Raw genomic sequence first — 15569 nt, forward strand, 5'->3', positions numbered from 1 at the left:
TATAGAAACTGGGGCCAAATTACAACAAGCGTTCCTTTCCACACACAATCACATTTACGTTCCGACTACAACGCCGTGATTTAATGGCTTTACGCTACTTCCTCCCGAAATTTTTAACTGTCGCTAATTCCGTGCTTATGAGCCGGTTTATTTCCATTTCCATTGTAAAACGAATGAATGGAGTCGTGAATTCTCCGATTATCATTAAGTATGCATATTCATTACGAAAAAGTGCCACAATAAAATCCATCGAGACTACTTCTGAGTCCTTTTCCTCCGAAATCAGAAATAATGCTTACAATTATTTTCTATCGTTGTGACATCACCCCTACTGCAAACGCCGTAAGATTTATGATCAGAAATTTGGATATCAGGCATACCAGAAGAGCAGAAAATGAGCGCTAATGAATTATTAACTACGGTGCCCTATCCAAAGGAAAGCAATGCCACTATTAACTGAGGATTATATTCTTCCTTACAAGTACTCTAACCCTAGAAGGAGCAAGGAATCTCTTGGGTTAGGAATCGAAGCCTTAGTTGGGTTGAAAAAATTATTAGACGACATATTATTCTATTCTATTAGCTATTCCAAGAGAATCACTTTAAACGTTCATGAAGTTGGTTTCAACATCGAGTGGAATGGAAATAACACCCTAGGAAGTCACCATTTCTAAGTTTGGCCTAATAAAAAAACATACATTATGCAAGGGTAGAAAGAAAGAAGGATGTCTATTACAAAATAAGAGAGGACTAAGCAGGAAAGGGAGACAACGAAGTAAAACAAGAGCGCATGAACTCTCAGATTTTTCTTATAAAACAGAAAAAGCAGTAATCATAACCTAAATAAACTATTATTCGAGTGTGGTAGTGAAAATGTAAGGATTCTTAAGTGCGTTCGAATTAATACGGAGACTTCATCGAGTAACTACCCGTCTTCCGCAAAAAGAAAAATGAATCTGTTCAGATTTGATCCATGCATTCGTACATGTTCCGTTCCTCCAAAATCGTTCCCTCATTCACATGTGAACTTTCTACGAGTTGATACATCAAGTAACCGTGCCTTTACAATATATCTGAAGAAAAATCTTTACCTCAGAACGTTTCCTTTACTATTGTTTTATATTGAACTATAAGTTTAATTACTAGAAGTTTCTTAATTTCTCTATCACAGCGCTAATTCTCCTCCAAAATACAACTCAAATAATTATACTTTAACAACGGGTTCAATTAATATTCCCCTACTTTGTGCCTGACTGGTAGAGAGCCACAACCACTTCAGTCGTTTATTGGATTATCTTAGTGTTTCCTTTTTCAGTTTCAATCAAATCCAGCATAGTATGACTACGTGTATAGCATGGGGGACAAATTTTAAAAAAAATCTGAAATAAAACATTTAGGTCCTTTTTAAATATAGAGCGGGAGTCCTCAATTCACTACCTCTGAAATGTGGCATCACGACATCCTTTCCACGTTAAAATTAGCCACAAAGCTCACAATCAAAGCAAAAAGAGAACACATATTTCTCTCATTATACAAAATTTCTTTCGCACACCTTCCCTCCGATTACAGTACGCCGATTACTTAATGGAAAAACCGGTAGCAGTAAAAAAATATGTACGAGTCCAACAATAATCCCACTTGACAGTTTAAAAAAATAGCCACATGACTGCAAAACCTATGTCATTGATGTCCGTAAAATTTTCGACTCCCATTCGACCATATAAATGCAGTCGTTCCACACAAAAGTTATAATTTCATATAAAGATATCAATTGTTCAGTCTCTTGAATCTCGGAGGCTATTCCTTATTTAAGGAATATAATTATTACCTAAGGAGGTATATCATAAGCTTTCCTCCTAAAACCAACTAATTAATCAACTTTACTTAGGGGACATCGATGTCATGCAACTGAAGAATACCGTAAAACTCTTCAATTTTATCACATGCATACTATTCTTCAGAGAGGTAACCCACTATTTCTAGCTACTCGTGCTCCACTTTTCTGGGTAGCTATGGATAACGCCATTACGAGTATGGCAGAGTAGAACCTTCGCGGTAGTTAGATAATGAATGCCTTCATGGTTCTCGAGTTTCCCTCGCGTTGGTTGGGGCGGGCGGAATTGTTGGCGGAACTGCTGTCCATCTGAGCGCATCAATCAACGCGGGAGAAATCCCAGAGACATCCAACCACTGCCAAGAATTAATTTATTTGTGTAAAACACGCTCAATGCCTGCAATAACGGCAAAATACATGAGCGGTTTGAGTATCGCAGAAAGGGTATATTTTCCGTACAGTACGCATATTTGTCAAAGCCACACGAACGTTTGCAGACGAAAATAATGTTCCCGGAATTCTGAACGACAGAAGTAATATACGAATATGTAAGAAATAGCTATCAAATCGGTTAACTGTAAATGTTAGATTGAATTGGCAGACCATAGATGCGGTGAAAAAATCTGAGCTTCGATAGGCACTTCGCCGGAAACACAGGAAGCAGAGTCTGTTGAGCAGCGCTTACGACATGGAAAAAGCAAATTGACCTTTCAATTAAGGAAGACAAATACTGGCAACAAGCATGATTCCATTCAAGTACCATTAAGATCCACCAAATCAATCGATAGCGCCACTAGTATTCCAAGAGAACAACTCTTGCAAGACACTTGCCTACTATCTCTTCATTTTGAAGTATCCTAGTCAACAGCGCATGGATTGAGGAAGTACGAACGTATTAGAAATATAAAAACAAAATTACTTCTTGAACTAATAGCCCCTAATGTGGATTACAACTGCAAACCAATGACCGAGACTGAAGTGCAACTCCATCTCATCAATTAATCTGATCTACCAAACCCAACATCCTGAACTTATAGTGACGTCATATTATTCACCGATTCACTATTCTATCCACCTTCTCACCAAAAAGTCAGCACAAAAAATTTTCCTCTGAAGTAGCAAGAACTCGTCCTCCAAAAATCAACAAAAATGCAATCAACCTGGGATGAACTACGGGATAAGGATTCCAGCGCGGGAGACCGCTTAGGCAGACTCTTGAAATGAGTCGTCCGGTCGGCATTTTAACGTTTCTATGAATAACTATATTAGACAAAACAGAAAAATATCTACCACTCGCAAAAAAGACTGTCATCACGACTAGAACCGAGAGGTATACGAAAGAACTAATTTAACCTAGAGTACTAAAATTAACAACGCCAACGACGCAAGGAACCAATTATTGTTCACCTGCTCCGCCTTAAGCAATTTTCACGCGCTGTAGTTTTCTTCAATTAGCCATGCAAATCTGAGAGCCATAACCGGATAAAAATTTGGAACACAACGATGCCATTCAAATTCTAGGCCGTTATTCCAGACAAAAACCATTAGCACTAACACCGAAAATGAGGAAAATTGGGTGCAGGAAAGCTCTAGGCTTAAAGTAGTACGATAAGAGGTGTTCATCACCACAAGAAGGCCGGGAAATCCCACTGTTTTTCTTTCTATTTATCGCTCCTTATAGCCATTCCATTGAACCTCATTGCCATCGAACCAAACTCGAGGATTGGCTTGTAAGAAAACTCCAAGACGCACCTTATAACAGTCAGACGGGAAATCAAACGCGAAAGTATCATCGCAGACTTTTTGCGATATTCTGGAGTAATCCATAATTAGACGGCGACTGATATATGCTCACACATGCTCGCAAATCACGATTAAAACTAGATCTAAGTGATCATTACATTTTTTTATTGCACTCAGCACAGCGTATTGCAACTTAAGTTTTACCATGCTTATGCCGAAATAGTAGCAACTATCATTCCCAAGAGTATTCCACCTATCTTAGAAAAATTGCGAAGGATGACGCAGGAACAGAAATTCTAAACACGTACAATTACGAAAAACATATACTATAACCAGAGAAAATTCATGCCGTTTTATTGAAGAAGTAAGAAAATACAGAAGATTTTTCAAACCAATTTTTAGGTTTATGCATGAGTTCTGCTGGCTGAAGACAAAATTTCATGCGAATCATATTTGCTGTATGAATACACAAAATCCATAGGAAAAGCTATGCACATTAAATACCTATTGGTGAATAATAATTTTTTAGACAGTTATCCGATTTCGTCTCCCAGTCGGAGAGCTAGGAGAACACATAGGCCATTAATCACAGGTAGCGTGAAATCGCTGTCTCCACAAAGAAAGACGTTACCTATCCCTTCCTTGATTGATTTAATTTTACCTCACGGAGTTCAGGTGCCGTGGACCCAGCGCCGAAATCTCACGCAAAACTTTTTTGAGTTCTCTGGCTATTTCATGGACCACCCCACCGCTGCTGGGCACTTATCCCGATATTTGGAAGGATTCAATTTTGTATTGTTACATAGTTTAGGAGAGCACAAAACAATAAGGGGAATACAATTTAAAATTTCTCCACTATTTATTAATTACTGCGACCGGTTTCGATTACGTAGTATCATCATCAGGCCTGTAATCGAAACCGGTTAATTAGTTAAAATTAATAAATTGTGGAACCAGCCATTGTCTTTCCTTTCTGGTACATCATGAAGGAGTTCCATCATGTTTCGCCTGACACGATTGAATTTAAAATTTCTCATTCGTATCTATTGTCTCAATCGACGGCGGAAGTTTATCTAGTCCCAATATCCCGGATTTCTTCGATCCTAAATAAGCTATCATATTTAAGGAGGCAGAAATGGGAGACATTTATTGTATCAGAATTCATCCTAACTTCATAAGCCGCACGAAAAGTATTATGATCGGGCACCAGATATGAAGCGTAAATCAAAAGGAGTAGGATAGGACTTTCTATTACATAAAGCGTAGAGACTTGCAACACTGCAAATAATACGATTTGAATTACTCTATAACGTAACTAAAACCAATATTACGATAATCGAATATTCGACGAAGACTATTGCTTGAGTGACTTATCAGGTTTCTTCCCTCGAAGAGTGGCTTTAAATTAAGTAGTGATGCGCGCTTTGAAAGCGTGGAGTCTAATACGAAAAATGAGACAACTATCATACTCACATAGTGCCCAGATGTGTTAGAAAAAAATTGAATTCAATAAATTTATACGCAAGAGAATGGAATTAACAATAATTAGTTACGATGATAATAAAATATGGTCTAATAATTGCAACAAATTCAAAGGTGATCATTTATAAATGGTATTCGAACGTCTATAACATATATCAATACAAAGTAGTTTTTCCGATGCGATGGATGACTTTGCCATGAACATTCACAATAATTTTTCCATCGCTAAACCTTTCATCGAATAAATTCCTTCGGCGCACTTACAAAGAAGCCGCACCTTGGCTGCTTTGCCAGGACATCCATGAGGAATTACGTAAAGGGACGTCCCCATACTAACGCCAGATCTACCTTACTTTAAAACGGCCAGGTCAAGCATATCGTAACACAGAATTCCATGGAGACATCACCTAAACAATTTACTTTTTTCTGCCACAAAAAATAGCCAAATAAAATTTAAATAGATAATTCAAACGGTGTGTAATATTTTTTTTTAACGATTGATCCGGAGAAATGAAAATTTTCCAAGTTTGAGATCCCATTCCTGACGATAAAAAAGGAAAAGCGTTGAAGATACTATTATTTCCCCTTAGGTAATTCCCTCGAGAAATTCAGCACATCCACTAAACTATCAAAGCGTACCACTGTAGCGACTTTGGGGTGAAATTAAACTTTTACCTGGCACTATGCCGCCGGAGAAAAGGTGCCTGAGGCGCAAATGAAGCAAATTACGCTTTACTTTTCAAACGAAGGAGTCGAAATCTAAAACAAAATATTAGAGGGCAGGACGAATGCCGAGTTTAAAAATCATGCTTTTTAAAAATGAAAATTAGCAATTCACGTTCTAAAATCGAGCGCTCACCTCCTGAAGCGCCTTCTTGTCCGCCACCTTCGAACTCTGAAGAAGGCGAATGACATTCTTGGCTCCATCCACCACGGCTGCTTCGATCCGAAGGCGATGCCTTAGCTCCTCCACACGATCCTCCAGGGGAAGTTCTAGGTTTGGCTCGTACTTGTCTGTAAAGATGGCACGTATGACCTTCCTGAAGTCAAACAGTACGCAGATTCCGTGCGGGTGAGTTTGAAAAAGATTAATATTCAACGCCTCCGACTTAGAATGGTCACAATTTTCGAGAGCGTAAAATCTATGAAGAATGAGAATCATTTCTACTCTCCACTTACCCGAGAACAATTTAATTGCATTCTTAAAACTAGAACGTATTTTTGAAACAAATCCCATTAAAGGCAAGGAGAGAAAGCATAAAACTGGGAACTCTTCAAATATACAACTAAATGAACTACGAGGAGATGTCCAAATATATGCATAGCCAGTATTAGAAGCACATAATATTGTTTATGGACAATGGAAAGTTTTCATGTGTCATCAAAGCCAGATTAAATAATGACATTTTCAGGCAAATATTCCGCGCAGAGGATTGAAAATTTGAGCACGTAAAAGGCGAGGAAATCATCCTGGATCACACTATAAATCAATTTCAAGCAAAAAGTCAGGTGATTTTTGATTTTTAATAGAAATTCCTCAAAGTTTATTCACCAATGCCACGATCCACAGCACAATTGCGCGAACTAAAAAAAAACAAATGACAGTAGGGTCTCACTTCCACGAAATGAGTGGTCCAAACTCTAACGTAGACGGAAGCTAACTAAGTGATTTTCTATAAAGATTACAACCTATAAAGATTAATCGTGCAATTAAGAAGATTCATAAGTACCAATTCATTATCGCACTAGTGTTCAGCTGTGTCAAACCAGATTTTGATGTTCGATTGCAATGGGATGTTTGATAACGGGAAGGATAGTGCATACGTGGCGGCATGTATACACACATCACACTGAAAAAATAGCTAGGAAAAAACGACAAAGAATTGATAATCGGCAGACGAAATGACATATCTATCAGAATCGATAGTGCATCCAAAAGCACCAACATAATAAAAAAAGTATTGGTGATCCTTCTCACAGTACAACTTAACATTTCCCTAATTAATTTAACACATATGGATCTTATCTTGAATAATAATTTCAATAGCAAATTATTCACACTTTTGAGGATGGGCTGAGAGAATGGAATTGGCCGGAGTGCCAAAAGCAAGCGATTAAGCGACGCAGCACGTGGTTCAAAACGAAAGCAACGAAGTGGCAACCATCCAAAAAGGGCTGCAAGGAACTTGGGCAATGTTTTGAGAGCCGCACTTGGCAAGCGCTCATAGGAGAATATACCTCTATGTAAAATTGTGAGGAGGATATAAAATATGATTGCAAATAGTGAAGCGATAAAATATAGTAATGTGGTGACCTAAAATGAATTGTGCGGCCTATTTTGATCGAATACCACCGAAAAAGAAAATACATTATAGTAATAAATGATCTGCATAAAACATAATTAGAGAACTCAGACATACGAAGGTTTGATAATTAAAGTTTAAAGTTAAAGATATTTAAGTTTTTTAAAGAGAAATAAACAGAGAATAAATAGAAACGGATAAACCGACTTTACCATTTCTAAAATTAACTGCTCTCCTAAGAGGTTAAAAACCTTATGCAGCGGCAACTATTATTATTCACATCAAGTTGCCATTTCGTTCCATAACAATTCTAGAGAAAGCCTGTAGGCACTACATACACGACGACCGCAGTATGTAGAAGTAATGATGAGTTTTGCGGCAAGAAAGGGTGGAAAATAAATATGAATTGTTATTGAATGAAATTTTTAAAGATTTTCGGTCCTCATTAAATACGACTCAGAATTTATCAAAAAATAGCTCGTGATTTGTTAAAAAAAATAACACGAATAAATCAAATGAGGATTTTTTGTATGTACTAATCCCATTAAAAATGGATACATAGACAAACGGCCAAACTAAAGACAACAAGCTGTATCACGCAACAATAGATTAAAGGGGACCAAAATTCGGAGAGGATATAAAAAACAGGGAGACAAAAAGAAACGTTAATTCATTCGATATTGCATAGCTAGGAACAAAGCTTCTTAGGCCACGAGAGATAGTCGAAAGTCGAGATCCTTACAATCGCAAATTAAAATAATCTAGTAAAATCAGAATCTTAGTAACTAAAAATAAACCCGTTAGCAAGGATATAATTGCTAAGAGAAAGTTCTTGCGCGAAGATGAAAAAATAACCTGAACGGGAGGATTGACCTTCGTCTTAAGAGCTTGATTCTCCCGCCAAAGAATTTTGGTGGTACATAACCGACACTGAAGGTTGAATATGGCTGGGAGGGAATACGTCATGCCAGTGGGGTGGACGATTGAAGGTCAAAACAATCTGAAATCACTCTACACGAAAAGCGACGTTCGCGCACAAATTTGCGATCAACCCCTCCTAAATTCAATGGAATAAAACAAAACGTATTTATTTTATTATGATGAGCATCGTTCATCTAAACCAACCCGGGAAATTTAATGATTCTTTTCAATAGATCAAATGAATACATAACACGGAAAATGTTAATTCGGACTCAGGTGTGAGCAAGGATTCCGCGATATACACGCACATATTTCATCAGTGTGGCCACAAAATGTCTCCAAAGGGTTAGTCATAACGATTCAGGACGGCGTACTTAAAAAAAATACGGCAACACCTAATAAGGAGCCTGGTTACCAGAAAAAAATAATCTGTGATTAAATGAGGAGAAATAAATTTCTAAGCATGTTCGTCGCAGAAGTTTTCCGATCGATTTCAGCGTGGCAACTTAAATTTGAAGCTGAAATTTCCTGATTTTTCCTGGATTCCTAGAAAAATAATAATTGACTATTCTAAAAACCAAAAACATTAAGGGTCAGTTTCACCAACGAGGATAATTGAATTAACTCGGATAATATTCTCCAAAAACCGAGATATTACAAAAATCGCGTTTCACCAGATGCATTGACTCGGTTTTGGGCTGTTATCTCGGTTTATACTTTTACTGACGATATTCCGCCGTTCAAAGCTTATTATCCGAGTTAATCTGAGGGCAGATATAACGTGGCATGGCGCGCATGCAGTTTCATCAGCTCTCAGAAAATACGAATGGGAGCGATGAAGAATATCGACATTCTATTCGGAGACCACGTTCATTATGAGCGTGCAGATTATTTTAATACGTATGGTAAAGTACATTTAATTACTCATCCCAAAATGGCAAATGAAACTGCGAAGGCAGTTCTCGCTCTCATTGAAGAAGACGAATTTTACTCACAAGAGGAGGTGGAGGTTTCCAATGCGGTATATTTTATAGTATTCGGAATGGCGAACACATCTCTAAACTGGTAGTGGTTCTAATGAATGGGCCTTAGTTTGGCTGAAAATAATCAATTTTCATGCGGTCCTTTAAAAAGCCTTATACAATAATTATATATGCGTTTAATAATGTATAATCCTAAAATAGTGCCGTGTCTTAGATGTCGGGCAGTTGGTATAGTGGTACCGTCGTCGACTCTCACCCAGAAGGCCAGGGTTCGAGCCTTCGCCATAGCAAATTTTGCACAGCTTTTTGTTGTCATCTTCATTTTGATCATACGGCGACAAGTATATGAATACTTTTAATTGAAGCAAGCATAGACACGAGGACATTTTTTTTATCGTCATAATGGGGTATGTGATCTCCCCTTGTCAACGCAATTTCACGTTTCTTTCTCTAAAACTTGAGCTTTTCCGTGCCTATGCTCCTCTTAAGCCAATGATTCCGACACCTCTTGCCAAAATATGTTCGTATTCATGTTACAAGCTTTTATTTAAATTTTCTTACATATATATACAAAAACCTTTAATCTCTGTCCTCTTACTGAATTAATACCTATGTAACAGCATCGTTATGTTCAAAATAGCAATTTTACCAATGTGAGACGTAATTCATTATTGTAGCACAAAATAACCAAGAACTGTGTTTATTTCAATCTGGGAGTCTCGGTAAATTAAAAAATTTCATTTTTAAATAACGATAGATTAAACAAAGGTGCTTACAAGTTTTTTATTTATTTTTTATTACCCTGTGCGTGGTATTGGGTAAGACATTTTAATAAATCCTTCCACGAAAACGTAATATTTGAGCTTTTTTTAACTCTCATTGTCAATATTAACACTGTTGCTGTTCATTTTCTCACTCTGTACTTGATTGTACACTTACCGGCTTATTAAAGCTGATTCCATGTCATACGGTTGCTTACCGTCATTAATTTTTCCCACGTCAGAGTAATGAAAAACGTACGAGCCGAATAATTTATTCTGTTGATCTCGGTTTTTGAAAGCTAAGATAAAACATCGTTGGTGAAACACGATCCTCACATTTCTGAGATAATAATTTTAACAGAAATTTTGAAAACTGAGATAATAGAGAATATTATACGTGTTGGTGAAACTGGGCTTAAGAAGTGAACTTTAACCGTTATGGAGCACCACTTGAATGACACAATGTACAAATCCAGAAGATACTCATCCGAACCATCAAGTTTAGAATACGGGCATTCTATGAACGAATCCCCCACCGAAAATAATGTCCTAGCTAGATGAATTTTAGTAGCATGATCAAGGGCGTACCCAGGATCATAACTATGGTCTAGGTGGGGGCAAGCCAAGTTGTGACATTTTAAGAAAATTATAACAGCGCTTTATTACATACCCAGGATCATAGCTAGGGGTGGCAAGCCATGGTCTAGGTAGGGGCAAGCCAAGTTGTGACATTTTAAGAAAATTATAACAGCGCTTTATTACATACCCAGGATCATAACTAGGGGGTGCTATGGTCTAGGTGGGGGCAAGCGAAGTTGTGATATTGTAAGAAAATTATAACGGCGCTTGGTTATAGTTTATGAGGACATTTCCTTGGAAAAATAGTTTTATATTAGCTACACATCTTATACATATATTTTTAGGTGGGTCCAAAGAAAATTCGTTGAACACTTTCGGTTAAATTCAGTACTGATTTTGCTTAAAGACTTGTGCGATTTTTGCTTCTAGGGGGGGCTAGGCTTTTTTCTTCTTGCTCGCAAGCTACCCCCCCTGCCCCTCGCTAGGTACGCTCATGAGCATAATATGAATAGTATATTTCCCCAAATCGAACAACAGACATTAAATTATACACTTTAACCTCTTTCTTAGAGATGACTCTCATTGAGTTAGAGTTGACGAATTAGAGTTAAATTTATCAAAGAATATTAACCATGAGTTACGTGACCCACATTTTGTGAATACAAGGCTTAGGAAATGTGAAATAATACCTAATAAAAGGATATAATTCAGAGGCTATAACAAGCGGAAAAGTGTGAACACAAAATCGGCATCTGCAGTCCAGAGATTTCCCCATAGATTATAAATCTAGGAGGAAAAATGAAGTTATAATTGTTATTTTACAAGAAGAAAATCATGTCTACGGTTAGCAAAAATTTACTGCCTCTTTATAGACTGTAAGTGTTCTTTAACTGGCTTGGAAATTGGAAGTTACCAGTTTTAAGGGAAATATGAAGCCAATAGATATGGGTGAAAATTTCGTTCATTAAATATCTTTACATAGTAGAAAATTCAGCTTTTCTCTTAGCTTCCAAAACAAGGAAGATTGTTAATATACATTGAAGAATTAGACGGATTTGCTCGGTTGACATCATGGAGGGGGGAGATAACACTGACTATATTTAGTGAACACACTGCTCGCAAAATAATATACGTAAGTCATGCATTACATAAACATTTTATTTTCAAAACCTACTTCCCACTTTTCCTTCATCAAAGAAAATGAAATGTATTGATTGCGATTCCTTACCCACCATTAGTGTATTCATAATATACAAATTATTTGGTTTTATAAATCCCAGTTTAGACGAATGGCAACGGTCTATTTTAACCTCATTTGAAAAAGGCCAGATGGCGCCAATGCGATTACACTACGTGACGTCACTGGGACCTAGTGTCTATGCGAGTAAATAGGAGTTTTACATCGTCTGAGATTACCAATGCATGCATGAGGCACAGAGCTCAGGGAAACATGCCTTAATAATCACCTATTAAAACTGGCTAAGATCGGAAAGTTTTCTTCGTTTGATAAGGTATAAATAATCCTTATTTAAGCCAAGCGCTACCAGCCAGCAGGGTACTCAGCTACCTGCTAGCAGCCTGCGTCGTATCAGCGTTCAAAGCCTCACCCCAAGGTCACCTCACAAGGCGGCAGGGGGATCCAGAAATACGTCACACGGACTTTTCCCCACCATTCCTACTTAGCCGTCGCGTTTTCGCGCGCTTGAAATTTTTCACTTTTCGTTTAATCGCGAAAAATAGATATCGTCATTTTAAAAAATCTAAAGGCGTGAAATACGTACTCCATGAGTAATAATCTTTCGATTTAGGCAATAAAAGAATAGTAGGAAACCACCCTATTCAATGATTAATATGATCACTATCCTTTAGCATACGTTATACAAATACAATTAACTAATTGCCTATGGGTAGCTAAAATACTGAAACTTTTTAAGGCCAAGATGTGACATTTAAAGCCAATAAATCGTTTTCTTTGAATCGATTCTTTGTAGTTTAAAGCCTAAAATCCTCATTTAACATTAAAATGTCGTCACATTTCAAAAGTCAAATGTGAGTCAATTTGACAGAATAAAAATACAGGATAAATTTAAGAAAGAAAAAAGGGAAAAAGTTAAGATGTTTGCATAAAAACATCTATCAATTAAATCAACGTAGGAACAACAATAGAAAAGATTTTTAGGGCAAAGATTCAAAATACGAGCAACTTCAAACATTAACATTGCCAAACAATGCGAATCAGAGGGCATTTATTAAATATTCCGCCGGTTCGCCAGAATATTATCAACAGAAGAGTAGAAAATATGTACTAAGGGATCAAGCTAATTTCAGATTAAACTCGACCAGCAATATAACCCGAAAAGGAACGGACAGAGTTGGTCGTCACATAGGAAAGTTTCAACTGCCATAAATACGCGCCTAGTTAAAGCGAAACACAGAGGGCCAAAAAGGTCGTACATCTGTCGCTCATATCCAAGAAACAAGAGTGCGGAGAAAACACAACGGAGAGTTCGAGCCATTAAATGAAAAGATGAGATCATCGACCTTAGACCAGACGGCAGGAAGATGACCGCACGGTTGTTGAACAGTGGCATTGCGGGAAGCAAGGACACCGAAGGGGTCTAGACGTAAATACGATCGCCTCTCAGGGATACAAATTAATCGAAGCCAAATAATAAAGTCTAAATATGAATTTACTTCAAGATTGAGCATTTTAAAGGTTGAGTACACATAAAAAATGCTTCAATGGCTGGGTCGAAAACTGAAAACTATAATAGGGTGGTTTCCTATTATTTTTTTATTGCCTAAATCGAAAGATTAATACTCCTGGAGAACGTGATTCACGCTGTGAGATTTTTAAATGACGATATCTATTTTTCGCGATTAAATGAAAAGTGAAAAATTTCAAGCGCGCGAAAACGCGACGCGTAAGTATGAATGCCGGGAAATCTTTCCGTGTGGCGTATTTCTGGTTCCCGCTGCCGCCCTGTGAGGTGACCTTGAGGCGAGTTGAGCGCTGATACGACGCAGGCTGCTAGCGGGTAGCTGAGTACCCTGCTGGCTGGTAGCGCTTGGCTTAAATAAGGATTATTAACACCTTATCAAATGAAGAAAACTTTCCGATCTTAGCCAGTTTTAATAAGTGATTATTAAGATATGTTTCCCTGAGCTCTGCGCCTCATGCATGCATTGGTAACCTCAGACGATGTATAACTCCTATCCTCTCGTATAGAAACTAGGTTCCTGTGACATCACGTGGAGTGGCTCAAATGAGGATAAAAATGGACCATAGCCATTCGTCTAAACCGGTATTTCTAAAACGAAAAAAATTGTGTATTATGAATACAGTAATGGTGGGTAACGAATCGCAATAAATGCCTTTCGTTTTCTTTGATGAAGGAAACTACCCTATTATCGATTATATATATACGTTGAGGAACCTCCTTAACGTGTTTTATGACACAAGCGTACGGAAGTCTGACAGGTTCATTAGGCATAGGCTTATCATTAATGCCGCATGGCACTCACCTTTTTGAGCCATTTCTCCATTCTTATTCGGTCTCTCTTTTTTACTCTGCTTCACTTTCATAATTCTCATTTTGAGATACTCAATCTTGGCTCTCGAATCTCCCAGCATCTGCTGCGCTTCGGCCAAAAGTTTTTTGTCGCGAGAGTGGCCGCCACTGCTGTAACTCTGTATCATATTTTCGGCTCCTTGTTTTACCTTGAAAAAATTATAAGTAAATTGTAAAAAAAAACGTTTTGGAAACCTATGTATGCTATCTTCATTTAACCAACTTACTTTCAGTTCAATATTTAGCTGCTTTTCTAAGGAGAGTAACCGTTGGTCCTGTGTAGACATCACGCTTCCTTCATTGGGACCGAGTTCCGAAATAACTACGCCACTAAAAGGTGAGAGTAATCCATCTGAAAAAAGAAGATATTATGGTCATTCCAAGGATAAAACAATAGATACTGGTTACAAACTACGAAAAAAATTTAAAGTTAAAAAATGCATCACAATTGAGAATTTTAACACCATAAAAGATGAAATAATTATATTTAGGCAAGGCAACTGGCGAATGATAAAAGCCAGACTATAGTAACTCAATCGGCGTCCAAACGAGGAAACCAATGTTCACACCTTAATGGAGAACCTTATTCGAGTCCCTCCACAGGAAGATACGTACGTAGCATAACTATACTAGCACACAACTTTCAGTAACACTAAGCACATGCATGGTGACTAAAGTTGTCCCAGAAATGAGCGACTAGCCGAACGTCTTTTTTTTGCGTAATTAACATGCCTTTCGTTAACACGCAATCTGACGGAACGCAAAGGGAAAAAATATCCTCACTAGGTGCACTGAAAGGGCTTCTGAGAAAGGCCAAAAGGAATCCCGTGTGAAAATGGGAGTCTTGTGCTTATAGCGCTGGCGGCATTTCACTCTCACTCACGAATCAACCAGAACGTTGGTTCGGATAGGTGAGGGTCGAGTTCACCCCAGACTAAGCCAGAAGCGTATCACATTAAACGTACACGCCAGGGGACCAGTTACTTTTCCTGAGCCACCTCACACTTCGAAGCTTTTAGTTCCGAGGTGTCCGAAGGCTTCAGCCAAGATTTGAGCCTGGAACTAACGTATATTACAATAGAGGATTTTCCAGTCGGCCACTGGATGTGTTGTCATCTTGCACTTATTCAAATGGATTTACAAAAGTTGATTCGTCGGATTAGAAGGTCGTGGGGAAATAAACAATGATTAGGAACGTAAGTCAAATAATAATCTTGATCTTCATGATCATAAGCTTGTGATGATGAAATACCATCTAAAATTCAAGAAACTAAAGAAAGCAGTAAAATACATATAGCAAATAGAAAAACTAAACGAGCCATAACGACATGGTACGTTTCAAGAAGCAGTGGAGAGCAAAGTAGGAATATGAAACATTATTGGATAGATGG

General features: G+C 37.7%; 1 protein-coding gene across 3 annotated transcripts in view; it reads right to left on the bottom strand.

Annotated features, from left to right (window-relative positions):
* Positions 1-15569, bottom strand: part of LOC124159397 (serine/threonine-protein kinase N) — a 95852-nt gene that overhangs the window by 47519 nt on the left and 32764 nt on the right. For all 3 annotated transcript variants that reach the window (XM_046535224.1, XM_046535206.1, XM_046535217.1), the window contains exons 3-5: positions 14406-14530; positions 14132-14327; positions 5919-6073 (exon numbers count right to left, since the gene is read on the bottom strand). In XM_046535224.1, coding sequence (XP_046391180.1) covers positions 5919-6073; positions 14132-14327; positions 14406-14530 — 476 coding nt within the window. The remainder of the gene's footprint in view (positions 1-5918; positions 6074-14131; positions 14328-14405; positions 14531-15569) is intronic.

The sequence above is a fragment of the Ischnura elegans genome, chromosome 1, assembly GCF_921293095.1.
Source record: "Ischnura elegans chromosome 1, ioIscEleg1.1, whole genome shotgun sequence".
NCBI classification, from domain to species: domain Eukaryota; kingdom Metazoa; phylum Arthropoda; class Insecta; order Odonata; family Coenagrionidae; genus Ischnura; species Ischnura elegans.